The sequence below is a fragment of the Corvus moneduloides genome, chromosome 1 (genome assembly GCF_009650955.1).
Source record: "Corvus moneduloides isolate bCorMon1 chromosome 1, bCorMon1.pri, whole genome shotgun sequence".
Taxonomy (NCBI): domain Eukaryota; kingdom Metazoa; phylum Chordata; class Aves; order Passeriformes; family Corvidae; genus Corvus; species Corvus moneduloides.
Window position 1 is genome coordinate 165,539,049 of NC_045476.1, and position 26,538 is coordinate 165,565,586.

General features: G+C 52.4%; 5 protein-coding genes across 6 annotated transcripts in view; 3 read left to right on the top strand and 2 right to left on the bottom strand.

Annotated features, from left to right (window-relative positions):
• LOC116435628 (feather beta keratin-like) overlaps window positions 1-22,622 on the bottom strand; it is a 79,026-nt gene extending 56,404 nt beyond the window's left edge. Inside the window, exon 1 of one of the 2 annotated variants that reach the window (XM_032092127.1) lies at window positions 20,534-21,147. In XM_032092127.1, the coding sequence (XP_031948018.1) occupies window positions 20,534-20,672 (139 nt within the window). In that variant the 5' untranslated portion in view covers window positions 20,673-21,147. Of the gene's footprint in view, window positions 1-20,533 lie in introns of both variants that reach the window. The other variant, XM_032092119.1, reaches the window with a different exon arrangement.
• LOC116435617 (feather beta keratin-like) lies at window positions 1,457-2,652 on the top strand. The gene is made up of 2 exons (XM_032092113.1): window positions 1,457-1,663; window positions 1,829-2,652. The coding sequence occupies exons 1-2, from the start codon at window positions 1,472-1,474 to the stop codon at window positions 2,183-2,185; spliced, it is 549 nt and encodes a 182-aa protein (XP_031948004.1). The 5' UTR covers window positions 1,457-1,471; the 3' UTR covers window positions 2,186-2,652.
• Window positions 4,625-5,768, bottom strand: LOC116435680 (feather beta keratin-like). Its single transcript, XM_032092201.1, has 2 exons — window positions 5,628-5,768; window positions 4,625-5,434 (listed from the first exon to the last, which is right to left on the bottom strand). Exons 1-2 carry the CDS (start codon window positions 5,751-5,753, stop codon window positions 5,090-5,092), a joined length of 471 nt encoding a protein of 156 aa, XP_031948092.1. The 5' UTR covers window positions 5,754-5,768; the 3' UTR covers window positions 4,625-5,089.
• Window positions 7,578-8,348, top strand: LOC116435729 (feather beta keratin-like). Its single transcript, XM_032092285.1, has 2 exons — window positions 7,578-7,645; window positions 7,827-8,348. The coding sequence occupies exon 2, from the start codon at window positions 7,847-7,849 to the stop codon at window positions 8,180-8,182; it is 336 nt and encodes a 111-aa protein (XP_031948176.1). The 5' UTR covers window positions 7,578-7,645; window positions 7,827-7,846; the 3' UTR covers window positions 8,183-8,348.
• Window positions 22,623-23,024: 402 nt separating the features above from the next.
• Window positions 23,025-26,538, top strand: part of ARHGAP39 (Rho GTPase activating protein 39) — a 106,526-nt gene continuing 103,012 nt past the window's right edge. The window contains exon 1 of the mRNA XM_032092630.1: window positions 23,025-23,094. Within this exon, the coding sequence (XP_031948521.1) occupies window positions 23,084-23,094 (11 nt within the window). The 5' untranslated portion in view covers window positions 23,025-23,083. The remainder of the gene's footprint in view (window positions 23,095-26,538) is intronic.

Consider the following 26,538-nt stretch of genomic DNA (forward strand, 5'->3'; position numbering starts at 1 on the left):
CAGCCCTTGGCAGCTGCCCTTGCTGAGCTCCAGCAGATTTCCAGGACCCATCATGTTTTCAGGGTTGGCCCAGTGGATCCAGATCCTGCACTACAGCACTGGAGTCTTGCTGCCATCTGGACTTTTGGGACACTGACCACAAGTCTCTGGGCCCAGTTCTTCAGACCTTTCTCAGGCCATCAGGCTGGGCACTGACACAACCTGGACTTGCCAGGTTGTTGAGGATCATGCAGTGCTCACCTCCAACAGTCCTGGGCAATGTCCAAATCCTCTTTCTGACAATCCAAGTGGCCTCAGCCCTTGGCAATCATCCCAAGTGAAGACACCAAAGGCCCTGGATATCAAAAGCTTAAAATTAAGAGGGACACTAAGACACCCACACAGCACAGTTAACAGAGAAAGGTCAGGTCTAGTATAAGGCTTTGCTGGGTGGGAGTAAGTTTGGAAGGCATAGAATGTGAGGGAAGGGGAAACAGCTCCACACAGCTGCAAATCCCAGAGCAGCCTGACAGGGCTGGGAGGGAATGGGGCCTCTCTTCGCAACACACCCACAAACCAGAGCACACCTTGCTGATGACAACCCCACCTCTCCAATGCATTGGTTGTTTATTCAGCCCTCCCTGACACTCAGCTTCCATGCAAACCCTCCCGAATACCAACGCACACGTAAAAGATGCCGCCAAGGTCAGAAGGACAGGGCCTCAAGAGAAGTTCATGGAACCATGGAATTCCATAAAGACACGCCCACATCATGACAGAGAGAGAGAAAACGGAGCGCACTGACCATCAGTTAGTAATTACTGGGTTTTGCTCACAGGAACACAATATTACAATTTACAGGATAGAAATCATTATGAAAGCTGATGGCTTAAATGCCGAACAAGGGAATTGACGCCACAAACCAGCCTGGGAACAAAGGGATCAGGCCCGGTTTGTTGTTTGTTATTGGATTTCTGAAGGAGGTCAAGGAAAACACTTTACATGTACAAGTATGTTGAAATTAAAATGTGAGAAATCCAAGTGGACCATAAAATGGAACATGTTCAGCCTGAAAAGCCTTTCATTTACCGGATCTTGTGATCCCATTTAAGCCATAAGGGCATGAGCGCTCATTCATAAATCAGGAAGTGCTCCCAGACACCAGGACCTTTGCAAGCTGTTGCACAGTGACCCCCCAGGACATCCACAGCTCCCTCAACATTTCTGGGTGCACCACAATGACTGATGGACATGCAGTGGCACAGAAGAGGAGTCCAGTCTTCACAGGGCACGCACAAAGCACAGCACACCAGTGACACAAAATGACATCACTGATGACATTGCAAATCTCCAGGGCAGTGGTTGTTTATTCAGCCCTCCCTGACACACACAAACTGAACAATCCAATCCTCCCAAACACCAGCTCATGAAAGCTGCTGCCAAGGTCAGATGGACATGGCCTCAAGAGCAGGACGTGGAATTGCACAATTGCATGAAGGAAAACACTCCTCAACTCAAGACTTCATGTAAGGCTGGGCCAGGCAAGAGCTGCAGCCTAAAAAATGCCCAAAGGCCATGGGACAAGGCTGTCCCGCCCCTCCAGGAACAGCATAAAAACCGGCCCAGCACCTCTCTCCCTCACACACTTCTCTTCACACCTTCTCCTTCTGCTCCTGCCAACAAGGTGAGTCTCAAGACCCTGATCCTCCTGCTCCATTCCCCTTGGCCCCTCTCTTCCAGCACATTTGGCCCCAGCCTCAGGAGCCCTCACACCTCCCCACAGACCCACAACAGCCTCCACAATACCTCTTCAACCCCCACGGCCCTGCTTAAACCCCCTCTCTTCCAGGGAACCCTCCACACCACACCCATGGCCTGCTACAACCGCTGCCAGCCCTGCGGACCCACCCCGCTGGCCAACAGCTGCAACGAGCCCTGTGCCCTGCAATGCCAGGACTCCCGTGTTGTCATCAACCCTTCCCCTGTGCTGATCACCCTGCCAGGACCCATCATGACCTCCTTCCCCCAGAACACCGCTGTCGGATCCACCTCCTCGGCTGCTGTTGGTAGTGAACTCAGTGCCCAGGGACAGCCCATCTCTGGTGGATTTGGTGGCTTTGGCTACAGCCTTGGCTATGGCCGTGGATTTGGCTATGGGCTGGGAGGCCTGGGCTGCTATGGCACAAGGGGTGGCTATCCCTGCTAAGGACCCTTGGCACCACCCCTGACACCAACCACCCGCTCCCTGGAACACATCTCAGGCATTGAGGCCGCCTCTCTGGGCCAAGGCTCTCAAACGGGCTCAGAGCTTCCAGCTCCTGCTCTCAGGGCACCAAGCAAGGCAGCAGCCATCAGGCCCAGCCCAGGCTGCCTGCAAACATCACCATCTGCCTCCTTTTCTTCTCCTACTCCCTACTCTTCATCACCCCTTCCGCTCTCTCCCATCCCTCTGCTGCAAACCCCTTCTCCCAAGCCAGACACCATTGGGCACCTCTGCTGGGCTCTTCCCACTCCAGGGCAGGAAGGCCTTGATGCTCTGGCCAAACCTACTGCAAGCAAAGCGCTTCGGCTGATGGTCACCCTGATTGCACCTCACACCAGCTCCCTTCCAGTGGATGCTGCTCATGACCTTTCACTGTTCTTTTTCCTCAATAAAATTCTCTTGCCTTGCAACCTGAGACGTCTCCTTTAACTTCTTCCTGACAAAGGTGTGCCAACCACACTTGGCACAAATCCATGTTTCCACAAGCCATTTGCGGAGGGTGCAAATTACACCAACACCTATCTTAGGAATTGCTTCTGCAGGTCCACTACCCACTAGGACACACTGGCACACTCTGTGCATCACACAGAAGCACTTCAGTTGCTTCAACACAGGCCTGGACACACTCATGCAGGTCTGTCCTTGACTCTGACACAAGCCCCTCATGGGGAGGTGTGTTCATTTTGACTGGACACCAGTTGCTCCAGACCCTCAGCATCTTCCAGGCCCATCAATAAATCCACTTGAGCAGCTCCATGTCTTCCTTATTTTCACATCTCAGAGTTGAACACACATCTCCAGTCTACTCAGAGCAGAGCAGAGGAGCAGAAACCCCCTCTCACCAGATGCCCACACCATGGGCATGTGCCCAGGACATAGGGAGTTTCTGGTCAGTGCATTCACCTGGCTGGGCATGTCCAGTTCTTCATCCACCAACACCCCAAGTCCTTCTCCTCTGGGCTGCTCTCAACCCCCTTCATTGTCCAGCCTACAGCCATGTTTGGCATTGTTCCAAACCAGATGCAGCTGCTTGCACCTGGCCTCGTTCAGCTTCATGAGACTGACAATATCCCACATCCCCAGCCTGTTCCAGCCCCTCTGGATGTCATCCCTTTCCTCCAGACAACCAACCACACCGCTCAGCTTGCTGTGCTCCATGGTTTTTCTGATCATCCCACTCAATCCCAGCATCCAGATCGCTGACAATGATGCAAAATTATAATGATCCCAGGGAGTCTCTGATGGTCACCACTCATCACTGTTCTCCACACAGGGACATGGAGCCATTCACCACAACTCTTTGAGTGAGACCACCCTGACCATTCCTTATCCCCCAAATAGCCCTACTAATATCCACATCGCTCCACGTTACAGACAAGGATGTTGTCTGGAACAGGAATAAAGGACTTGAAGAAGTCCAGGCACAGGATACTGCTCCCTCTTCCCTCATCCACCCATGCTGGAACCAATACCAACTCAACAAAGCTGCTGCCACGGTAAGATGGGCACAGCTTCAAGAGAAGGACATGGAATTGCAGAGTTCTGGGGGGCAAAACACTCCCGAGCTCATGACTCACCAGGCTGTGCCAGGCAAGGGCAGCTAACGTGAAGAATGCCCCAATGTCATGGGCAACGGCTGTCCCAAACCTTCCGCCCTGGATCATCCTCAAGGCTGTTCTCTGGATACCCTCCAGCAGAGTCTTGTCTTCCTAATTCCCACCAAGCCAGAGATAAACAGAGTTCTCCAGTATCACCAGAGCAGAGCAGAGGGGCAGAATCTGCTGCACCTGGATTGGAGCAATGCCAAACCTGCAGGATACAGGCTCAGTGATGAGGGGATTGAGCCCAAGGAGGAGCACATGGGGTGTTGGTGGATAAAGAACTGCACATGGCCCGCCATATGAATACGCCAAACAGAAAACCCCCTGCGTCCTGGGCTCATTCCCACAGCAGGTGGGGCAGCAGTTGAAGGGGGAATTCTGCTCCTCTGCTCCAAGCTGGGGAGACTGAAGTTGTGTGTCCAGCTCTGGGAACTGAAAACAGCGAAGACATGTTCAAGCAGAGCTGAGAATGGGCTCAGAAGATGATGAGGGTCAGGAGCAACCTGTGTCCAGACAAATGGAACACACTTGCCCTGACAAGATTGTGCCAGAGGCAGGGATAGACCTGCATTAGTGTATCCAGGTGTGTGTTTCAATAGCTGAAGGGTTTGTGTGATGAAATGGAAGAACAGACTGTGGCAGTGGGTAGTGGAACTGAAGAAATAATACCTAAGAGAGCTCTTGGTACACTTTTTCACGCACCCCAGTGGCCTCTACAACCCTGGCTTAGTGCTGAGTAAGATTGGAAGAGGCTTGGGACAAGAAAGAAAAAGGACTCATCTGAGGCTGCAATGCAGGAGAACTTTATTGAGGTAGAAGAGCAAAAAGTCATGAGAAGCCAGTGGAAGAGAGCTGGTCTGAGGTGCAAGTAGGATGACCATCTTTGGATGGAGCTTTGCTTGGAGGTTTGGCCAGAACATCACGGCCTTCCTGCCTCACAGTGGGAGCAACCCAAAGGAGGTACCCAATGGTCTCTGGCTTGGGAGAAGGGGTGTGCAGCAGAGGGGAGTGGCCAGAGCCAAAGGGGCGATGCAGAGCAAGGAGTGGGAGAAGAGGTGAACGCAAATGGGCCATGTTTGCAGGCAGACCGGGAAGACCCCTTCCCTGCTGCCTTGCTTGGTGGCCTGAGAGCAGGAGCTGGAAGCGCTGAGCCCGTTTAAGAGCATTGGCCCAGAGAGGCGTCCTCAATGCCTGAGATGTGTTCCAGGGAGTGGGTGGTTGGTGTCAGGGGTGGTGCCAAGGGTCCTTAGCAGATGTAGCCACCCCTTCTGCCATAGCAGCCCAGGCCTCCCAGCCCGTAGCCAAATCCACGGCCATAGCCAAGGCCATAGCCAAAGCCACCAAATCCACCAGAGATGGGCTGTCCCTGGGCACTGAGTTCAGTGCCCACGGCAGCCGAGGAGGTGGATCCGACGGCGGTGTTCTGGGGGAAGGAGGTCATGATGGGTCCTGGCAGGGTGACCTGCACAGGGGAAGGCTGGATGACAACACGGGAGTCCTGGCATTGCAGGGCACAGGGCTCGTTGCAGCTGTTGGCCAGCGGGGTGGGTCCGCAGGGTTGGCAGCGGTTGTAGCAGGCCATGGGGGTTCCCTGGAAGAGAGAGGGGAGTGAGGCAGGGCAGGGGTGTGGGGGTGTGAGGGGCGGTGACGCAGGAGGGTGAGGGAGTGTGGAGGCTGTTGTGGGGCTGTGTGGAGGCATGAGGGCTGCTGAGGCTGGGGCTGAGCATGCTAGAAGGGAGGGTCCAGGGGTTCAGGATCAGGAGGATCAGGGACTTGAGGCTCACCTGGTTGTCCGTAGGAGCAGGAGGAGAAGGCCTGAGGAGAAGGGTGTGAGGGAGAGAGGCGCTGGGCCAGCTTTTATGCTGGTCCTGGAGGGGGTGGGGCAGCCTTGTCCCATGGCCTTGGGGCATTTTGGGGGCAGCAGCCCTTGTGTGGCCCAACCTTGCAAGTCACGAGCTGGGGAATGTTTTCCTTCACGTAATACTGCAATTCCACGTCCTGCCCCTGAGGCTGTGTCCATCTGACCATGGCGGCAACTTTAAGAAGTTGATATTTGGGTGGATTTGATTCTTCAACTTGTGCCAGGGAGGGCTGAATGAACAGCCAGAGCCCAGAAGACCTGCAATGTCATAATTAAGGTCATTCTGTGGCACTCATGTGCTCTGGTTTGTGGATGTCTTCTGAAGACTGGGCTCCTCTTCTGTGCCAATGGATGTCCATCAGTCATTGTGTGGCACCCAGAAATGCTGAGGGAGCTGCTGATGTCCTGGGGAGGTCACTGTGCAACAGCTTGTAAAGGTCCCAGTGCTTGGGAGCACTTGCTGATGGATGAATGAGAGCTTATGCCCTCGTGTCTTGAATAGAATCAAGGGAGAGGATCTGGAAAAAGAGAGGCTGTTCAGGCTGAACTCGTTGCATTGTTATGGCCAACTTGGATTTCTGAAATTTACACAACAAACGTAGGATGTAATTTAAAGTGTATTTCTTGACCGCATTAAGTAATCTTAGAAATAAACAACAAGTTGGGCCGTTCCCTTTGTTCCCAGGCTGGTCTCTGACATCAATCCATGTATTCCGCATTCAAGCCATAAGGATTCATAACTTGAAGGATATAAGTCTTAGTATTATGCTCATCTTAGCAAAGAACCAGTAATTACTAATGCATGCTCAACAATCTCCCCTTTCCTCCTCTGCCATTATTCAGGCATTTCTTTGTGGAATTCTGAGATTCCATGCTCTTCTCTTGAGCCTGTGTCCATCTCACCTTGGCGGCAGCCCTTATATGTGCATTTTAGAGACCAAATCCTGGTCTCAGGCACAAGACGACCAAATTTGGGCACAGGATGACCAAAGCTTTGCAGAAGTGCGGTGTCATCACTGAGGTCACCCTGTGGCACCGGGTTGCCGTGGTTTGAGGCTGTGTTGTGACAAATTGCCCCCAGTCTCTCGCAGCCCTGACAGCCTGCTCTGGCCTTTGCAGCTCTTGCAAGTAGATGGTGTTGTCCCTTCCATCCCATTTCCTGTCTCCATGCAATCTTCCCAGCTGGCAAAGCCTGACTGGAGGCATCGCCTTTACCATTGCTTGTGCTCTGGGAGTGTCTTTGTTTCCATCTTGTCTGTAAGGTTTCAGTATTCAAGGTCTTTTGCATCTTGACTTGGGCTGAGTGTTGAGGAGTGAGATCAGTTCTCTGGGCAATGACTGATTGTTTGAAAGAGGATTTGGAAATTGCCCAGGGCTTTTGGAGGCGAGTATTGCACGATCCTCAACAACGCAGGCAAGTCAAGGTGTCCATTGTAGTGGCCTGAGAAGGGTCTGAAGGACTGAGCCCAGAGGGTTGTGGTCTGGACTGTCCTTAAAACAGGGAGAAGCTGAGAGAGCTGGGAGTTCTTTCAGGCAGAAGGCAAGGATGCAAATAGGACATGTTCTCAATATGCCATGGAGTGACCTCGGATGACACCACAATTCTCCTCAGCTTTGGCTGCATCTTCTACGTGCCCTGACACACACCATCAACAACCACACACTGGTCTCTAATTCTGGCAATTCAGAGGTGCCGCCAAGGTCAGATGGACACAGCCTCAAGGAAAGGACATGAAACTGCAGAATTTCAGGAAGGAAAACACTCACCACCTCAGGACTCACCAGGCTGGGCCAGGCAAGAGCTGCTGCCTGAAAACTGCCCCAAGGCCACGGGACAAGACTGTCCCGCCCCTGCACGACCAGCATAAAAGCCAGCCCAGTGCCTCTCTCCCTCACACACTTCTCCTCAAGCCTTCTCCTCCTGCTCCTGCTGACAACCAGGTGAGTCTCAAGCCCCTGATCCTCCTGATCCTGCCACCCTGGCCCCTCTCTGCCAGCACGCTCAGCCCCAGCCTCAGCAGCCCTCATGCCTCCCCACGACCCCACAACAGCCTCCACACTCCCTCCTCTCCTGATACACAGCCCCTCACCCCCTCCCAGCCTCACGCTCGCTCTCTTCCAGGGACCCTCCACACCACACCCATGGCCTGCTACGATGTCTGCCGCCCCTGCGGACCCACCCCGCTGGCCAACAGCTGCAACGAGCCCTGTGCCCTGCAATGCCAGGACTCCCGTGTTGTCATCAACCCTTCCCCTGTGCTGGTCACCCTGCCAGGACCCATCATGACCTCCTTCCCCCAGAACACCGCCGTCGGATCCACCTCCTCGGCTGCTGTTGGCAGTGAACTCAGTGCCCAGGGACAGCCCATCTCTGGAGGCTTTGGTGGCTTTGGCTATGGCCTTGGCTATGGCCGTGGATTTGGCTATGGGCTGGGAGGCCTGAGCTGCTATGGCAGAAGGGGTGGCTACATCTGCTAAGGGCCCTTGGCATCACCAGCTCGGTGCTCTGGCAACAGCTCCTGCAAGTAAAGCACCTCGGCTGATCCTCGCCCTACTCGCACCTCACACTCAATCCCTTCTACTTCTTTCTCCTTTCTCTTCATTCTTTTGTCTCAATAAAGTTTTTCTGCATCAAAGCCTGAAATGCCTCCTCTTGCTTTTTGAATTCCAATGGTCTCACATCATCATCCATCACAGTGCCTGGGCTCAACAGGACATTGGTGAAAGGAAAAGGGGCACAAACCATTTTCTCTAGGAAATCTGTCACCACCAGTAACAACCAAGACTGGCACGGGAGGCAGAGAAGGGGCAGAACCTTCCATAACATTATTCAAGCCCAACACCTGCTACACCAAAGGCTTTGACACCTGCTCATGGCTCTGGCAAAGTCTCTCTCCACCACCCCACACTTGACAAACTCTCTTCCCAGCAGGATTCTCAAGCCCTCCAAACAAACACTCATAAAACCTTCCATTTGGGCAGGAACTCTGGAGTGCAAGCGCTTCATTCCCTTCTGCTCAAGCAAGATGAGCAAGAGCAGAATTTCCAGGACCTTGGACAGTTCATGTTTTGGTCTCCCGGCACAGTCTCCACCACCTCTTCCACTCTGGAACACACCCCACTCTGAAAAATTCTTGCCTTGTTTTTCCCATATAATTACATCTGTTGTGCCCAAGGCCTCTTGTCTGCCACATGTGCACTGCTGAGAACAGCCGTGCTCCCTCAACTTCATTCCCTGCCATCAGAGATTTGAACACACTGATGACACCCTTCTGTCCACCCGACGGACATGGCAGTCCCAGCTCTCACAGTCTCTCCTCTAGGAAAGCTCCTCCAGCCCCTTTTCAGGGCCTATTGCTGGCCCTGAAATGGTCTTGATTCACTAAATTGACTTCATTTCCACGCTGGGGAGCCCAGGACTGCCCACAACCCCTCACATGGGACCTCACCACTGCTAAACATACAGCAAGAGTCACCTCTCCCTGCTTGGTCGTAACATTTTTCCCAATCCTGACCTGAAGACTTGGCGTCCCTGTTCCCACAATGATATAGGGACACCTCCTGCCCCATTTCTTCTAACCCAGAACCACAAAGGCTTTTTCAGAGAAGAAAACAATTGTTCCAAGTGACACCCAGACATTCCTTCCTACCTGGGATGACTCCCCCTCAAGAAATAGCCCTTGGAAGCTGCCCTTGCTGAAGTCCAGCAAATGTCCAGAACCCATCAGGTTTTCAGTGTTGGCCCAGTGGATTCAACTCCTGGGCTACAAGCACTGCAGCCTTGCTGCTATCTGGACTTTGGGACACTGACCACAAGCCTTTAGGGCCAGTCCTTCAGACACTTCAGGCCACTTTGGGCACTGACCCAACTCCGACTTGCTTGGGTTGTCAAGGACCGTGCAATGCTCACCTCCAAGAACATCGGGACACCTCCAAATCCTCTTTCTGACAATCAGACATTGGCCAGAGAAGTGACATCACACCTCAGTGCAAGTAAAGACCCAAAATGCCCTGGATATCAAAACCTTCAAATCAAGAGGGGAACTGAGAAACCCAAAGAGCACAACCAGCGCAAAAGACAAGGTTTCATATCAGGCTTTGCCAGATGGGAGAAATGAGAGGAAGGAGGGAATGCAATGGAAGGGGCAATGTTGGGGTTCCTCCCCCATGGCCTGGAGTCTTGGGGAAGGGGGACCCTCAGGTAGAGGCACGGGGTTTCCCTCCTCCCTGGTCAAACCTGTTCCCCATTGGTTGTTTTGTATTCCCCTGCACAGGGAAGGACCCTGCTGGTCCCGTGATTGCCGGAGTTCTTCCGCAGGACACCGGCCATCCAGCTGGAGAACAAAGATCTCTAAAACATCTATCAAAAATCAGTCCCGAATTTTTTCCACGGGCCTCACTGTCCTACACATGTTGCAGAAATGCCCGCTGCAACAAATGGTGTTGAATGCGGGCATAACCATTCTCTGGAGTCAGCAACTCTGAAACAATCAAGATTTTGAAGATCCCCAAAAATTCGTGAGTGAAGAAACTTTCTGGATCTCTCTTCTTGCTTTTGTTTTGCTGTTCCATAAACTATGGAGGAACCGTGGACAAACTCGAGGCTCTCCGAGCTCCATTGGGACATTTATCTTAAACTTGAAAAGATTCTTGAACAATGATATGTAAATTTTAGCTTAATTCAAGCTCAAAAAGAACTGACACACTTCCTTGCACGGTTGTTTAAAAACTTTTTCTACATTTCTTGGGACTTGATTCTTACCAAAGACTTTGGGAAGAATGTTTGGACACAGTTAATTTCTGAGTCAAAATATATGCCTATAGAAGAATATTTCCATGAATATTACTTAATTACAGAGACTGTTGAACAATATCATCTGCGTCCTTGCAAAGGTAAACGTGCCTCAGGGACCACGAGACTGCGGCCACATGCACCGAGTGCTCTGCGAGCAGCAGCGAGGCAGTTCCCGTGTGTGGGCAGAGCGGCGCGAGCCGTGGTGTTGGCAGTGGAACCAGGCGTGGCGGGAGCGGCGTGACCCAGCAGTGCCCGCCTGGCCCCATGCCGCGTGTGGTGGAGCGAGCCCCGTGAACACCTGGCCAAGAGGGGCGGCGCACAGGCGGCGGCCAGCGGTGATGGCGGCAGTGCAGAGCCACGAAAAGCCCAGGCACGCGCTGGGACGGAGCCATTTGCAGGGCGCGGCGGGGCCACTGCACGGGGGCCTGGCCGAGACGTGGGCGTGGCACCAGGCAGCCACAGCATAGCTGTGACCAGAAGTGGTGGCACCAGCGGCGTGCAAGGAGCTGAGCAGCGCGGGCCCACGCGGCCCCAAAAAGTCAAAACCCCACGGTGAGAGCGCACAGGCACGAGCGGCTCCGACGGCCCAGGCAGCCCCAATGCAGGAGCAAGCAAAAGCCAAAGTGAAAGCAAGAACACAGTGAGATAGAAAACAGCACCAACACGGAAAAAAGAAAAAAGTCGTTGTAGCTAAGGTTTTAGGAATAGTAAAATGGTATAATGACAAACAAAATTATGGTTTTATAACGAGATGTGGCAACAAGGAAGACGTATTTGTTCATTGTACTGCCATTATGAAGAATAACCCCAAAAAATATATCCCAAGCTTAGGAGACGGAGAAGTGATAGAGTTCAGGATTATTCAAGGAAGGAAAGGCCTGCAAGCAGCAAATGTTACCGGGCCTAGTGGTGTTTCTGTAAAAGGCAGTATATATGCTGCAAATCGTAGTCATGTCAGACAATATCCCAATTATAAGCAGCCCATAGAGTCTCCCTTTCCCAATTCTACCTTTCCCTTTTATCCTATATCCTTTTATCGCCAGTGTAGTCCCAATCCATTTTTCCACCCATGGTTTCCCTCACAAAACCCTGCCTTTACCAATTGTTCTCCCAAAAAATCCCTTTCCAATGCCAAGTGGGGGATGAAAGGGGGGGGTGGGAAGAATTAACTATTGTTGTTTAGAGTTCCAACAGGTACAAATAGAAGAAACACTCTCCTCCCTCAGTTTCCCCACAAAGCACGCTCAGAGAGTCCTGTCTCCCTTCTGCCAGCCCTAAGATGCTCCAGAGAAAAAATCTATTTGGACATTTAGAGACTCAGGAGGGTTGCTTGTTTCCTTATGAAACTCTTCTTGTTATCTTATGTTTATCCAGTTGTTTTCAATGTTATGTTTTACATCTCTTTCAGTTAAAACAAAAGGGTGAAGTGTTGGGATTCCTCCTCCCTGCCATGTGGTCCTGCAGGAGGGGACCCTGAGGTAGAAGCATGACCTATGGGATTTCCCCACTCCCTGGTCAATCCTGTCCCCCATTGATTGTTTGGTTTTTCCCTGCTGGGGGAAGACCCTGCTGGTCCCGTGATTGCCGGAGTTCTTCGGCAGGACGCCGGCCATGCGGCTGGAGAATAAAAATCTCTGAAAAACATCTACCAAGAATCCGTCCCAAATTTTTTCCACGGGCCTCGCTGTCCTACACATGTTGCAGAAATCCCCACTGCAACAGGGCAGCACCTCCTACACGGAGCAGCTGCAAAGCCCAGAGCAGCCTGTCAGGCCTCAGAGAAACTGGGGACAACTCCTCACAACACACCCACAAACCACAACACACCAGTACCACAGGATGACCTAAATGATGACACCCCACCTATCCTAAGTTTGGGTCACGTCTTCAGCCTGCCCTGACATGAACCTTCAACAGCACAATTTGGTCCCTAATATTCACAATTAAAAGAATTAAAAGCTGCCGCCAAGATCAGATGGACACGGCCTCAAGAGAAGGACGTGGAATCACAGAATTTACAAAGACACCCCGGAACCGTGACAGAGGAGGGAAGAGGATCACACTGACTGTCCATTAGTAATCACTGGGTTTTGCTCAGAGGAACACAATACAAGCATTTATAGAATATAAGTTACAAAACCTTACGGCTTGAATGCGGAATAAGGGAATTGACCTCACAGCCCCAGCAAAAAGGGATCAGGCCCTGATTTGTTGTTTGCTTACTGGATTTCCTAACCAGGTCAAGGAACACACTTTAAATGACAGCGTTCATTGACATGTCAATTTGAGAAATACAAACGGACCAAAACACTGCAACAAGTTCAGCCAGACCAACCTCTCATTTTAAATATCCTCTCTCTCTTGATCCCATTCAAGGCACAAGGCCATGAGCTCTCTTCCATCCATCAGGAACTACTCCCAGGCACCAGGAGCTTTCCAAGCTCTTCCAGAGGGACCTCTCCAGGACATCAGCAGCTCCCTCAGCATTCCTGGGTGCAACACAATGACGGATGGACATCAAGAGGCACAGAACATGGGCCCAGTCTTCACAAGACCACCACAAACCACAGCACATGAGGGCCAAATTATGACCTCACTGATGACATTGCAGCTCTCCTGAGCCCTGGTTGTTTATTAAGTCCTCTCTTACACACATTGAACAATCATATCCACCTAAATACCAACTTATTAAAGTTGCCGCCAAGGTCAGATGGACACAGCATCAAGAGCAGGACATGAAACTGCAGAACTACATGGAGGCAAACACTCACTACCTCATGACTTGCAAGGTTGGGCCACACAAGAGCTGCTGCCTGAAAAATGCCCCAAGGCCATGGGACAAGGCTGTCCCACCCCTCCACGACCAGCATAAAAGTTGGCCCAGCGCCTCTCTCCCTCACACACTTCTCCTCAAGCCTTCTCCACCTCCTCCTCCTGCTGACAAACAGGTGAGTCTCAAGCCCCTAATCCTCCTGATCCTGCACCCCTGGCCCCTCTCTTCCAGCACATTTGGTCCCAGCCTCAGCAGCCCTCACGCCTCCCCACAGCCCCACAACAGCCTCCACACTCCCTCACCCTCCTGCATCACTGCCCCTCACACCCCCACACCCCTGCCCTGCCTCACTCCCCTCTCTCTTCCAGGGACCCTCCACACCACACCCATGGCCTGCTACAACCGCTGCCAACCCTGCGGACCCACCCCGCTGGCCAACAGCTGCAACGAGCCCTGTGCCCTGCAATGCCAGGACTCCCGCGTTGTCATCCAGCCTTCCCCTGTGCTGGTCACCCTGCCAGGACCCATCATGACCTCCTTCCCCCAGAACACCGCTGTCGGATCCACCTCCTCGGCTGCTGTCGGTAGTGAACTCAGTGTGCAGGGACAGCCCATCTCTGGTGGATTTGGTGGCTTTGGCTATGGCCTTGGCTATGGCCGTGGATTTGGCTATGGGCTGGAAGGCCTGGGCTGCTATGGCACAAGGGGTGGCTATCCCTGCTAAGGACCCTTGGCACCACCCCTGACACCAACCATCCACTCCCTGGAACACATCTCAGGCATTGAGGATGCCTCTCTGGGCCGAGGCTCTCAAACAGGCTCAGCGCTTCCAGCTCCTGCTCTCAGGGCACCAAGTGAGGCAGCAGCCAAGGGGCCAGCCCAGGCTGCCTGCAAACATCACCATCTGCCTTCTGCTCCCACTCCTTCTCCCTGCTCTGCATCGCCCCTTTGGCTCTGGCCACTCCCCTCTGCTGCAAACCCCTTCTCCCAAGCCAGAGACCATTGGGTACCTCCTTTGGGTTGCTCCCACTGTGAGGCAGGAAGGCCTTGATGCTCTGGCACAGCCTCCTGCAAGGAAAGGATCTTAGCAGACGGTTGTCCCGTCGCACCTCAGATCAGCTCCATTTTATTAAGTTCTCCTGCTTTTAATTTCTTTTTGCGTCAATAAAGTTTTCCTGCATCATAGCCTCAGATGACTCCTTTTTCTTTCTTCTCCCAAGACTGTTCCAGCCTCTCATGGCCTGAATCCATGTGTTACTGTCCATCAGTTCCAGCAGGCCTTGGCTTTGGTCTTCACCCTCTGTCCAGTCTGGTCAAGCCACTCATCTCAACAGAGATATGAGCACCCCAATGTGCCAAGACTTATTCAGGGAAATATTTCAGCCCCAACAACTACTGGTGTAATTTTTCCTTCCAGCACATGACACAAACCCTTCCCTCACCCAAACCAAGGTTTGGGTACAGTTGTGCTCATCTGGATGGGGCGCTGATGAAATCTGCTGCTGTCAGAACAGTCTTGACCAACCTCCTTCCCCAACACCACTCACAATCCCTAAGGAGAAATCATCTCAGTGAAGCAGAAAAAGAAGATGGAAGCAGGGAAAAGAAGAGGAGAGAAAGGAAGTGGGAAAAGTGTGTTATTCCTTTCCATAGGTTCAGCACTGACTTCTGTGTCCCCATTTCATAACCTCTAAGGCACTGACCAAACAGGCTCTGGTCCCTTTTCCACAGAGATCATCACTGCCCAAGGCATTTCTTGTGTCCTGCGCTGAGGCCAAGGCAAAGAAAGGGCTGCAGAAACCATCCCATGCCTTACTTCCATCCCTGGAATGTTCATGGCCAGGCTGGGATGTTTGAAAACAATTTCCCATGGTACTGGAAATATTTACTTTGGGAACTTCAATGATTAGTGACCACAGATTAGAAAAATTATGGGTGAGTAGAGGGAGTAATCTCAAGACCCTACAAACAGTGGAGCTAAGTGAGCTGAGGGGACTCAGCCTGGAGAAAAGGAGGCTCAGGGGGACCTCCTGGCTCTCCACAACTCCCTGATAGGAGGGTAGAGCCAGGTGGGGGTTGGGTTCTGCTCCCAGGGAACAAGGGACAGGACAAGAGGAAACAGCCTCAAGTTGTTCCAGGGGAGGTTTAGTTGGATCTTAGGAAAAAATTCCTTCCTGGAAAGGGTTGTCCAGCCCTGGCACAGGCTGCCCAGGGCAGTGGTAGGGTCCCCATCCCTGAGAAGGATCAACATCCATATGGATGTGGCACTTGGGGACGTGGTTAAGAGTGGCTTTGGCACTGCTGCAAGAACAGTTGGACTCAGTCTCAGAGGATTTTTCCAACCTCAACAATTCCATGATTCTATGACCCTTTGGAATTTGTTGTAGAGGGAAGCTGATTCCAAGATTTAAATTCCTTATGGTAAATACAGAACCGATTTTGCCATCTGGAAACTACGGCTCAGTCCCTGTTCTAATTGTGGTCAATTCTAAGGAACCACTTTGGTGATAAGACAATGATAAGACAATCCTAAAGTGCTGCTAAGCTTCCCTAAATCTTCATTGTCCACATAAATAACTCTAAATTAATTCTAATTTGATGCTCCCTTTTATGTTGCATCCATGTAGCAAGTTGATGATCTTCGGGGTCTTTCCCAACCATAATTATTCTATGATATGATTTTAATTAGTCGAGTGGACCTTCCCATCAAACTTTATATTAATAAAATATAATAAAATGTAATTTATATTAAACCAGCTTTTATTGGCGCCTTCAACAGTGAGACTTTAATCAACCCAAACAATTCATTTCATGGCACTTTGGTGTGGAGGTGAAAGTGTTGTTCACCTTCCCCATGTCCTGGGGAATCAGGACCCCTGATTTTCCATTTTTCCTCCTTAATTCTGCACCGAGAAGTTGGGCAACACTTCTTGCCTTTGCCCTCCCTCAATACTCATAAATCTGTAGAAAAAAAAGTGCTCTTACCTGGCTGCATCACCAGAGCACAGGAATCCAGCAAGGAATATAATCTCCAACAGCACAATTCAAGTGCCCTGACTGCCATAAAAATCCCACAAGTGAGGCCATCCTAAAGCTACGGGAATAACACAGCCTTAGAAGAGCAAGAGAGAGGGGAAAATGTCCTTATTAAATAATCCTGCCACCCTCAAAACCAGCTGCAATCAATAAATCCATCAACAGACCCTGCAAGCAGCTGCTGGGGAAGGAAGAACCCCCTGAAGATAAAAAAACCCCAAAAACCTCCTGCTTTGAGTAAATCCATAATGGCCCACTAGAATAAATGCCAAAGCCAAACTACCCAGCAAAGGCCTTCTGGGGGAGAAAGGTTGCCAAAAAATAGACGAGAAAACACCTGGTTAGAAAGCCCCACCTAAAGGAATTATTAATATTGAGCAACAAGCCTGCAAAAATAGAGGGAAAAGGGAAAAAAATCAATTTTAACAAAAAGAGGGGGGAAATGGCAAAGAAACACGAAACATAAATTGTGAAAAAGGGGGAAAGAAAAGGATACAAAAAGCAGAATGCTGCTAAAAATGTTGATAACAAGAACAAACTCTAAAATTTTCCAAAGCAAATCTCCTGGGTGCCACAGACCCCTCAGTCCTGCACCCATTGCATGTCATTATTCACCATCCACAGGGTCCTTGGACTGCCAGTTTTGGGTGTTGTCACCTCCTGCCCTTCCTGAGGCATCCCAAAGCCACCGCTCCCACCATTTGCAGCATCCATGTCACTTTTCTTCCCTGTCAGAAGATCCTTGGGACACAAATGCAGGAGCAGCTCCCATGGAATCCTCTTGCTGTGGTTCCCAGCCCAAACATCTGGCAGTCCCATAAAACATATCCCATCACTGGGGGGGTCCCAGTGTCCCTGTGCCCCTCCTGATGGAAAGTTTGGGGCAATCCAGGGCACCCAGATCAGGGAATTATGGAATGGTTTGGTGAGATGGGAGGTTGAAAATCATCTCATTCCACCCCTCTGCCTTGGGCAGGGACACCTTCCTTGATCCCAGGTTGCTCCCAACCCCGTCTGACCTGGCCTTGGATGCTTCCAGGGATGGTGCAGCCACAGCTTCTCTGAGAACTCCAGCCCAGGGCCTCACCACCCTCACAGCCAAGGATTCCTTCCCAATATCCCAAATTCCCTCTGTCAGTTTAAACCATTCCCCCTTGTCCTGTCACTCCAGGCTCTTTTCCAAAAATTTCAGTCAAATCAAACTTTTCACGGGAAACGAAGGAAGCAAATCCAGCAGCCACATCCCTTCCCTCCAGGATCCCATTGTCAGCATCCTGTTACTCCTGGGGGGCTGCATCCAACCCCAGGGAGGGAGCCCAGGTCCCTCCACCCTGGAAAAGCCTCGGGAGCGATGGCTCTGCCTAAACCAAATCCCACGGACATGGGATTCACCTTTTTGGAGAAAAGCTGCCAGGACAAAGGGATTGGAATAATCGGGGGATGGAACCAGATGGTCTTTAGGATCCTTCCCAACCCAAACCATTCCATCAGGATTTAGGAGTGCAACCTGGTCACCTCAACAGGGAGGACTCTTCAAAGGCAATCATCCAGGCTTCTTCCCGGGCCTCCTTCGGCCTGCGCACACCAGGATGCTCCGCGCCCTCCTTTCCTCACAGGTTTTATTATTCCCTGGGAAGATTGCCCAAGAACCAGGAGAGGACTCACGTACAGGCTCTCAAGGACTGAAATTATATTTTCCACTCCCAAAATCCGGCGTTACTCAACAGGACTTTGTGACCAGTGCCTGAATTCCTGCGGCTCCCGCTCCCAGGTGGGGCAACAACAACATTGCCCAGCCTCCCAGCTGGACACACACACCTTTCAGAGAAGCCAAGCAAACAGAAACGAAGATTTTATATGAATTTAGAAACTATTTGGGGTTGTGTGAACATCAGGAGAGCTGGGAAAAAAATCATGGAAAAGAAAAAAATCATGCCAAGAAAAAGTGCTCTCCAGTCCTGATTGAGTCTTGTTCTCCAGCTTCATTCCTTAAGGTTGGATTTGCAACAGGCCGGGGGGAATGGAGAGGGAGCAACGTGTTAAATGATGGGATTGAAACACCAGCACTCAAAGATTTGGGCTGTGGAGATGCAGTGGAATAAACGGGATTGGATTTTATTCCCAGTGTGTGCAGCAAACAAGAATCATGGAAAATGGTTCTGGTTCGGAGAGACCTTCAAGATCATCCATTTCCACCATTTCCTTGACGGAAAAGAGCATTTATTTTTTCCATTCCTCCTCTTGTTTAATCATTGGGGGGTTTCAGAGTTGTTTCAAGCCTTTATATAACTTAAAAATATTAAAAGATAACAGTCTCTCGTTCCCATGGTGACAGAGACAGCGGGAATTCATGGGCTTGAGTTGTTGGCATCTCGTGTTTAATCAAGGTTTAAAAGAGAGAAATTTGCTTGGAGGTTCCCTGAAAAGCTTCAGGTAGAACAAAGAGAGGCCCTGTCCAGGAATAGAATCATGGAATGGGCTGGGTTGGAAGGGACCTTAACCATGTCCCCAAGTGCCACATCCACACAGATGTTAAATCCCACCAGGAATGGGACCCACCAGAGCTGGATCAACCTCCCAGGGAATCATCCCATTTTTCCCATCCCCTGACAAGGACAAGGGACACTTTCCACTGTCCCAGGTTGCTCCAAGTCCTGTCCTTCCCTGTAGGATGAACAATTTCCAGATGGATTTGAGTGATCATCAGCCAGTCACGGTGGGATTGTCCTTCCCCAGGGATAAAAACAGGAATGTGGGGAAGAGGTGCTCCACCACCGATGTGACAGGGACACCAGCTTGTGCCTGCTGGGAATCCCTGTCCCCTCTGGAGCACAGGACACGGCTCAGTCTCCTGTTCCAGTTTGGCCAAATTTAGAAATACATCATCTGAGAGAAGGCAGGCTACAACCACCCCTCCCCCACCAGGTCCAGGAAAAAATAAATTTTCCTCCAAGGAAAGTGAAGGAGATAAAAACTATTTATTTAACACACAGGAAAAGGATAATAATGCTAAATGATAAAACCTCACGCTCTGCTGAGAGAAACCTGGGGGGAAATTCAGAGTCCTTCCTTCCATAGATCTCTCTCTCCCCCTCCTTGGAGCTGGGACAGGGTGGTGGGCCCACCTCCAGGGCCAAGGCCTCGGTGGAACATCCTCCCAATGTATTCTGATGTTGAAACTGTCCAGCAGAGAGAAAAGGAAAAAACAAAGTCCCAGGAAAACAAAAGTTCAACTCTCCAGAGGAAAAGGAGCTGAGGGAAAAAACCTGCTGAAAGCTGGCTGGAAAGCAGCAAGCCGGGTGCTTCCCTCCACTCTCCCTCTCCTGCCGCAGCTGAAAAAAAAAGTCTCTATCTCTGTGTGACCTTGAACAAGCTGCAAACTGCTTTGAAGAAGTTTTGCTCAGGTTTTCCTCCCTCCTCTCAGGCTCAGTTTAAAGGCATAGAAAGGCACAGAATTAATTCCTGGGCATAGGGCAGCGATATGGGATACACATCATAAAGTCACCCCAAGACACTCCCCACCAGGGTGACTCAGGGACAGGCACCATCCCAGGACTGGGTCCTGGATCAAAGGGAGGCGTTCCCACCTGCTCCAGGCTCTGCTGTCCCAAGGTTTTGGCTTGGGATCATGAGGTGACTCTCACCTCCAAAGGGTTGGGAACAAAGGTCCTGGTCAGCTTTGCATCCCAGGAATGTGAGGAATGACTGGGATAACTGGGGCTCACCCAGTCACTGCTGAGGTCAGGCTGTGCCTCCGTGTCCGGATCCCACCAGAGCTGGAGGTGGGGGATGGAGGCCAGATTCCCGGGAAAGGGGGTGATGCCTCTGGGTGTGGATTTGGGAGGAGTGTTGGGGCACCTCTGAGGGTCAAACCCCTCGGAAACATCCTGATTCCTCCCTGGAACTGTCCAGGGCCAGGTTGGACAGGGCTTGGAGCAGCCTGGGATAGTGGAAGGTGTCTCTGCCCATGGCAGGGGGGTGGAACTCGGTGAAATTCCCTTCCAGCCCAAACCATTCTATGATTTGGTAATGGAAAGGTCTTTCTCAGATGAGGATGCTCTGAGAAAAGGACAAAGCTGCTCTTTTATTCTGTATAAATCAGGTTAAATTGAAAAAAAAAAAAAAACCAAACCAGCCCAAAACGAAATGTTTCCAAAACTAAACCTAAAGAGCAACAGGAGCGGGAGAAAGAAGCCAGGAAAACACCAACATTTTACTGACTCACCCTTTCCCAGCCTCCATCCCACTCCACGCACGTCCCGAAGAAGCTCAGAGGAGAAAACCTGACGGTTTTGGGTCCTTCTGCTCCTCAAAACCACGAGTTGGACGTGAGGAGTCTCTCGCAGCCGTGGAAAAAAGAACATGTGAGCAGCACCCGGAGCCCCGGGCACGGCGGAGCCGCCGACGCCGGCACCATCCTGCTGAGACAGCCAGCAGGACAGCCGGCCAAATTCCTTGAAAATTTGCAAGTCAGGGATTATGCTGAGGCTGGAAAGGGAATAAAAGGGTTTTGTGGTTGGTTTCGGACCGTGACAGAACTTGTCCCCTCCTGACAGATTGAAGCTGATGAGCTGCTGCTGCTCCCAGTTCCTTTAATTCCCGAAGTTTTGGCCACGGGGGAGAAGCTGCTCCAAGGTCTCGTGGTGTCCTCAACGCAGTTGTCACCCTGGCCAGGTGTCCCTCATCCTCCCGAAAAGATTCTGGGCTTCATCCTCGGGGTGTTTGGGGGATTGGGGTGTGTTGATGGACATCACAGTGAGGGAATATCTAATGGAGGACCGGGAAGAGGTGGTGGGATCGAGGAAAAACAGTTTGGAGTGGAAAGGATGAATTTCAGCAGGGACCACCAAGCTGAGCAGACTGCGCAGCTCTGGGGGGGCCCGGGGAGTTGGAGCTTCCCAGTTTGGGGTCTCCATCCTCATTCCAGTGACACCAGGGAGGGAATGGGAACATGGATATGGATGGAGGGCAGGGGGATGTGGGGCCACAGGGGGTGGGGACAGGGGTGGAGGAGGGGGCACATAGGGTACAGTGGGGTATTTTGGGGTGCAGGGGGAACGGGGAGGGAGCGTCACAGACCCCGTGGTGGCTCAGGGGTCACCGTGGGGTGAAGGTCCCGGGGGACCTGTGGGTCCCGGGGTGCTGGGGACACCCCATGAGTGAGTTTGGTGGACGTGCACACACAGAGCGCCCAGGGCAGCTCCCACGCGTGTTCCCACTCGTCTTCCCTCTTTGTGCGCCTCGGGAAATACGGGATTACCGTATTTACAAATGTGTGTGCGCGCTGCTGGTACCGTAATTTTCCTGATGCGCATAACACCGGTACCGTATTTCCCAGTGCGCATGCGCTTAGAAAATGCCGTTATCTCAAATGCGCACGTGCAAAATAAATACCGTGGTTTTAAAGTGCGCATCGCTCCGGTACCGTAATTTGATCGTGCGCATGCGCACTGAAAGTAACGTTATTCTAACTGCGCCTCGCACGGTTACCGTAATTCCGGACGCGCAGGCGCATCACAAATGCAGTAATTCCAAATGCGCATCACAGTTACCGTACTTCCAGATGCGCATGCGCATCTTGAGCACCGTATTTCAAGAGCGCATCTATTACCGTATATCCAAGAGCTCAGGCGCCCTCAAGTATCCTAGTTCCAAATGAGCATCATGAAAGTACCGTATTTACAAATGCGCATGCGCGCCTCAACTACCGTAGCTCCAAAAGCGCATCACACCGCGATACCGTAATTCCAAATGCGCATCCCACAACTACCGCATTTCCAAATGCGCATGCGTACAACAGCTACCGTAGTTCCAAATGCACACCCAAGCCGCGCTACCGTAATTGCAAACGCGCATGTGCATCTCAAGTACCGTAATTCTAAAGGTGTTATCTACCATATTTCCCAACGCGCATGCGCGTCATAATTGCAGTTTACAAACGCGCCTGCGCGCCATGACTACCGTATTTCCAAGTGTGTATCGCATCCGTAACGTATCTCCCAGCGCGCATGCGCTCCGCAACTACCGTATTTCCAACTGCATTAACACCAGATCTACGCTGTTTCCAAATGCTCATGCGCACAAGTACCGTAATCCCAAATGCTCTTGCGCGCCGCAGATACCGTATTTCCAAAAGCGCATCCCAACACAACTACCGTATTTCCTAATGGGCATCCAACACAACTACCGTATTTCCAAGCTCTCATCACGTAACTACCGTAATTGCTGGTGCGCATCACGCCACGCAACTACCTTACCTCCAAATGCGCACGCACAATCACACAATTACCGTAATTTCTAGTGCGCGTCACACACACCCCACTACCGTATTTACCGACGCGCACACCACAGCACCGTAATTCCCAGTGCGCACGCGCAATGCACGCCACACCTCCCCCCACGCACATGCGCCGCGCTACCGTATTTCCCAGAGCGCACGCGCATCCCACCCAAACCACCCTCCCAGCCCTCCCATCATCCCCCGCGGGGGGCTCTCCCCGCCCCTCATTTGAATAAAGGCGTGGTTTTGCCGCAGGAGGGGGCGTGTCCCCGCCGTGGCCACGCCCCCAGCTCGGCCCCCATTGGCCGCGCCGCCGTTGTCGCTGGTGACGGGGACGCGGCGGGGCCGCCGCGCTCAGAGCGCGCCGGGAGCGGCCGCGGCGGGCACGGAGCGAGGAGGGGCCGGGGGGGGCTCGGGGTCGGTCACGGGGGGGGCCATGGGAGCCCAAACCGGGGCCGGGGCCGGCGGCGGCGAGCGGTAGAGCCGCCGGGGATCATGGCGGAGAGGTGAGAAGCGGCATCGCGGCGGGGAAGGGGGGGATTTGGGGAGGGGGGGGGGTGGGTGGGCTGGGTGGGGGGAGCTTCACCTCCTGTTCCAAGCCCCCCCAAGCCCCCTTTAGGGACCCTTTCTTGTATCCCCTTCCTCTCCGTATGGCGCTTATGGGGATGCCCCCACCTCTTCGAGGTGCCCTTGGGGGGGGTCTTCCCCCCCCCCCCATCAACACTTTGCAGGGGTCTCAACGCCTTTTTGGGGAGGGGGGGTTCCTTCTTTCTCTGGCTCCGTATTGGGGTCTCCACCTTGATTTTGGAGGTTGGGGGGGGCATCCCCACCTGCGCTGCATCCAGGTGTTGGTTTGCCTGGAGAATTCCAAACCCCCCTCCCAGATTTTGGTGCATGGAGGGGGGGGCTGGATGCGCCCACCTGGTTCCTTGTGGCTGCAGGAAGGGGATGGAAAAAGGGGATGGAGCTCAACCCCACCCTGGATTTCGGGGAGAATTGGGAAAGGAGGGGAATTGGATCCCATCCTGCTCCCAGTGGAGGGTCTGGATCCCACCGTGTTTCCCGTGGTGGGGAGGGGGGTCTGGATCCCACCCTGCTCCCTTTGGAAGGGGTTATGGAGGGGCTGGATCCCACCTGGTTACCCCTGGAGGGGCTGGATCCCGCCCTGTTCCTCGTGGGGAGGGTTACGGAGGGGCTGGATCCCACCCTGCCCCTCCTGAGAGGGATTTGGAAGGGCTGGATCCCATCCTGCTCCCTATGGAGGGGCTGGATCCAACCCTGTTCCCCACAGGGGGTTTTATGGAGGAGCTGGATCCCATCCTGCTCCCTATGGAGGGGTCGAATCCCGCCCTGCTTCCCATGGAGGGGGTTTGAAGAGGCTGGATCCCACCCTGTTCCTTATGGAGGGGCTGGATCCCACTGTTTTCCCTATGGAGAGGCTGGATCCCACCCTGCTCCTTAGGATCAGGGATACCACCGCGTTCTCCTTGAGGGGTTTTATGGAGGTGCTGGATCCCATCCTGCTCCCTCTGGAGGGGTTAAATCCCACCCTGCTTCCCATGGAGGGGGTATGGAGGTGCTGGATCCCATCCCAATCCCCATGGAAGGGGTTTGGAAGGGCTGGATCCCACCCTCTACAGGATGGGGGGGGGGGGGGGGGGGGGCCCCCGGGTTGAATCCCACCCTCCTCCCTTGAAGAGGTTATGGAAGGGCTGGATCCAACCTCATCCCGCTCCCCGCTCGGAATTGGGGGGGGTGGGGGGGGATCGGTGAAGCCCGGGATGGATCCCATGGGATGCAGGAGGTGTTTTCATGGAGGTGTAAGGTGTGGCAGGGCGAGGGGGGGCAGCTCCCCGTGGGCGGGGGGGGGCGTGGGAGTGGGTGTGGATGCAGGGATGCGCCGGGAAGGGGAGCGGGCAGGGATGGAGCCGGGTGGGATGGGGGGGTGGGGGGGAGGCTGGCTGCAGCGGGATGCGCAGCGCCGGAATTTGGGGCGGGGATCTGGAGGACCAAATGCACCGGTTTTGGAAAGGTGGAAGGGGAGAGTTGTTTGGGATTTATTTCTTTCCCACGGACGATGGAGCCGCTGGTTCGGGATTTTTTTTCCCCCCTCTTCCCTGCGCCGTTTCCCCCATTCCTTGCGTTTCCCTCCGGCTGCGAAAACTGCAGGATGGTTGTGGAGTTATTTATTTATTTCCTTATTTATTTGCGTGCTCGTTTATTTCTTCCCTCATTTATTTATTTCATTATTTATTGAGTAATTTATCGAGTTATTTCTTTATCCTGTTATTTATTCCCACTTTAATCAACCTCTTGAGTGACCTCTACGGAGAAATCCGCAGCTGCTCCGGGGCTCCGGAGCCTCACCTGGCACACGCAGCTGGGTGGGATTAAGGGGGAAAAAAAAAAAACCAACACGTTTTCCATAGAAAATGGATGGATTCGGGATGTTTGGAGGGAGCTGTTGGGGATCTGCGAGCAGCAGGTGGCTCAGACAGGGCTGGAATTGGGATGTGATGCTTCCCTCGGTGCCTCTGTGTCCATCCAGGGATGAAGGTTGGTTGGGCTCCTTCCTCCATGGAATGTCTTTTCCCAGATGGATGTTCCTTGATCCCAAAACCAGCGGGATTGCAAACGTGAGGAGCTGGGTTTGGTGCTGCTGGAGTGGAAAACCGATGGTTTTGGGAAAAGGGAGAGCGGCGGGATTTGGTTGTGGATGTGGATTAGCCCAGGACTGTGGGGCTCGGATTATTTGTGCGATTTTGTGTTGGCTCTTGGAGTTCTCCGAGTGTTATTCCATGTGGATATGGGGGGGAATATGGGTTGTATTCCCTCCCCCTCCCTCGGGATGGGTGGAGGAGGGAGAGCTCAAGGCATCCAGCGGCCTTCCCCTTCCTCCAAAGGGAAGCACGTGGGGTTTCCATGGAATATCCTGAATTATAGAATCCTGGAATGGTTTGGGTTGGAAGAGGCCTTAAATCCCACCTAATCCTTAAATCCACCTCTGCCATGGGAAGGGGCACCTTCCACTATCCCGGGTTTTTCTAAGCCCCTTCCAACCTGGCCTGGAGTTGGAGTGTGGGATCTTGGGATCGCTGACTGGGAGCACTTTTAGGCCTAAAAGCCTAAACTTGGATGAATTTAACTCCAAAAATTGGAATTTCCAGTTGCTGAGGGTGGCACAACTCATCCCACCGGAACCAGGGATGGATCTTCAGGATAATCCCAACATTAATCCCCTTGGGAAAGAGCATTTCAGTGCTTCCCTTTGGGAAGAAAGGCCTGTGGGGAGGGCCTTGTTTTCCAGGGAAGTCTTTGCTTTTCCCACCCGAATCTGTGGTTCCTGGATTTTTCCTGCTGCAAATCCAGAGAATCCAGGGTCTGGGCTGTCTGTGAGCCAGATGTCTTCAGGCTGCTCGTTTCCAGAGGGGCTGGAGATGGGTTCAAAGGGATTTTTGGCAATGTCCCGCTGTGCCATGAGATTGGCTGCTGGGGTGGTGGGAGCAAAGAGAGGTCAGGGATTTATGGAATCGTTTAGGCTGGAAAAAGACCCTTAAAGTCATGGACTCCAACCCTAAAAGTTTGGAAGGAAAGGGAGACTCCTGAAGGTTTTCCAAATCCTGAGTCAGGTCGTGTTTCATGGTGGATTTTCCTGATATCCATGAAAATGGGCCAGTTCACAGTTTTATCCTGGTTTTTTGGGATTTTATTCATTGCTGCCGCAATGACAAGGAGCCACTTTTTACCCTGGATGCAACCCCAAAGTGGTTTTTATGGATTGTCCAAGCTTTTTAGGATTTCCAGTCATTTATATCACTGGATCATCCGAAATCGTTTTTAAAAAGGTATTTCATGGAATTCCAGGCTTCTGAAAAATACAGGAATGTCGTGTGTGTGTGTCTGGTTGGTTGGACATCACACCTCCTGGGAATGTGTGGAATCCATTCCAT

What these genes read in the sequence shown, in the direction of transcription:
- LOC116435680 (XM_032092201.1), bottom strand. Translation starts at nt 5,753, where the DNA reads ATGCCCCAAGGCCATGGGACAAGGCTGCCCCACCCCCTCCAGGACCAG. An exon ending in CTGCTCCTACGGACAACCAG is followed by an intron (nt 5,435 to 5,627) that starts GTGAGCCTCAAG and finishes TCTCTCTTCCAG; the next exon opens with GGAACCCCCATGGCCTGCTA.
- LOC116435617 (XM_032092113.1), top strand. Translation starts at nt 1,472, where the DNA reads ATGAAGGAAAACACTCCTCAACTCAAGACTTCATGTAAGGCTGGGCCA. An exon ending in CTTCTGCTCCTGCCAACAAG is followed by an intron (nt 1,664 to 1,828) that starts GTGAGTCTCAAG and finishes CCTCTCTTCCAG; the next exon opens with GGAACCCTCCACACCACACC.
- LOC116435729 (XM_032092285.1), top strand. Translation starts at nt 7,847, where the DNA reads ATGGCCTGCTACGATGTCTGCCGCCCCTGCGGACCCACCCCGCTGGCC.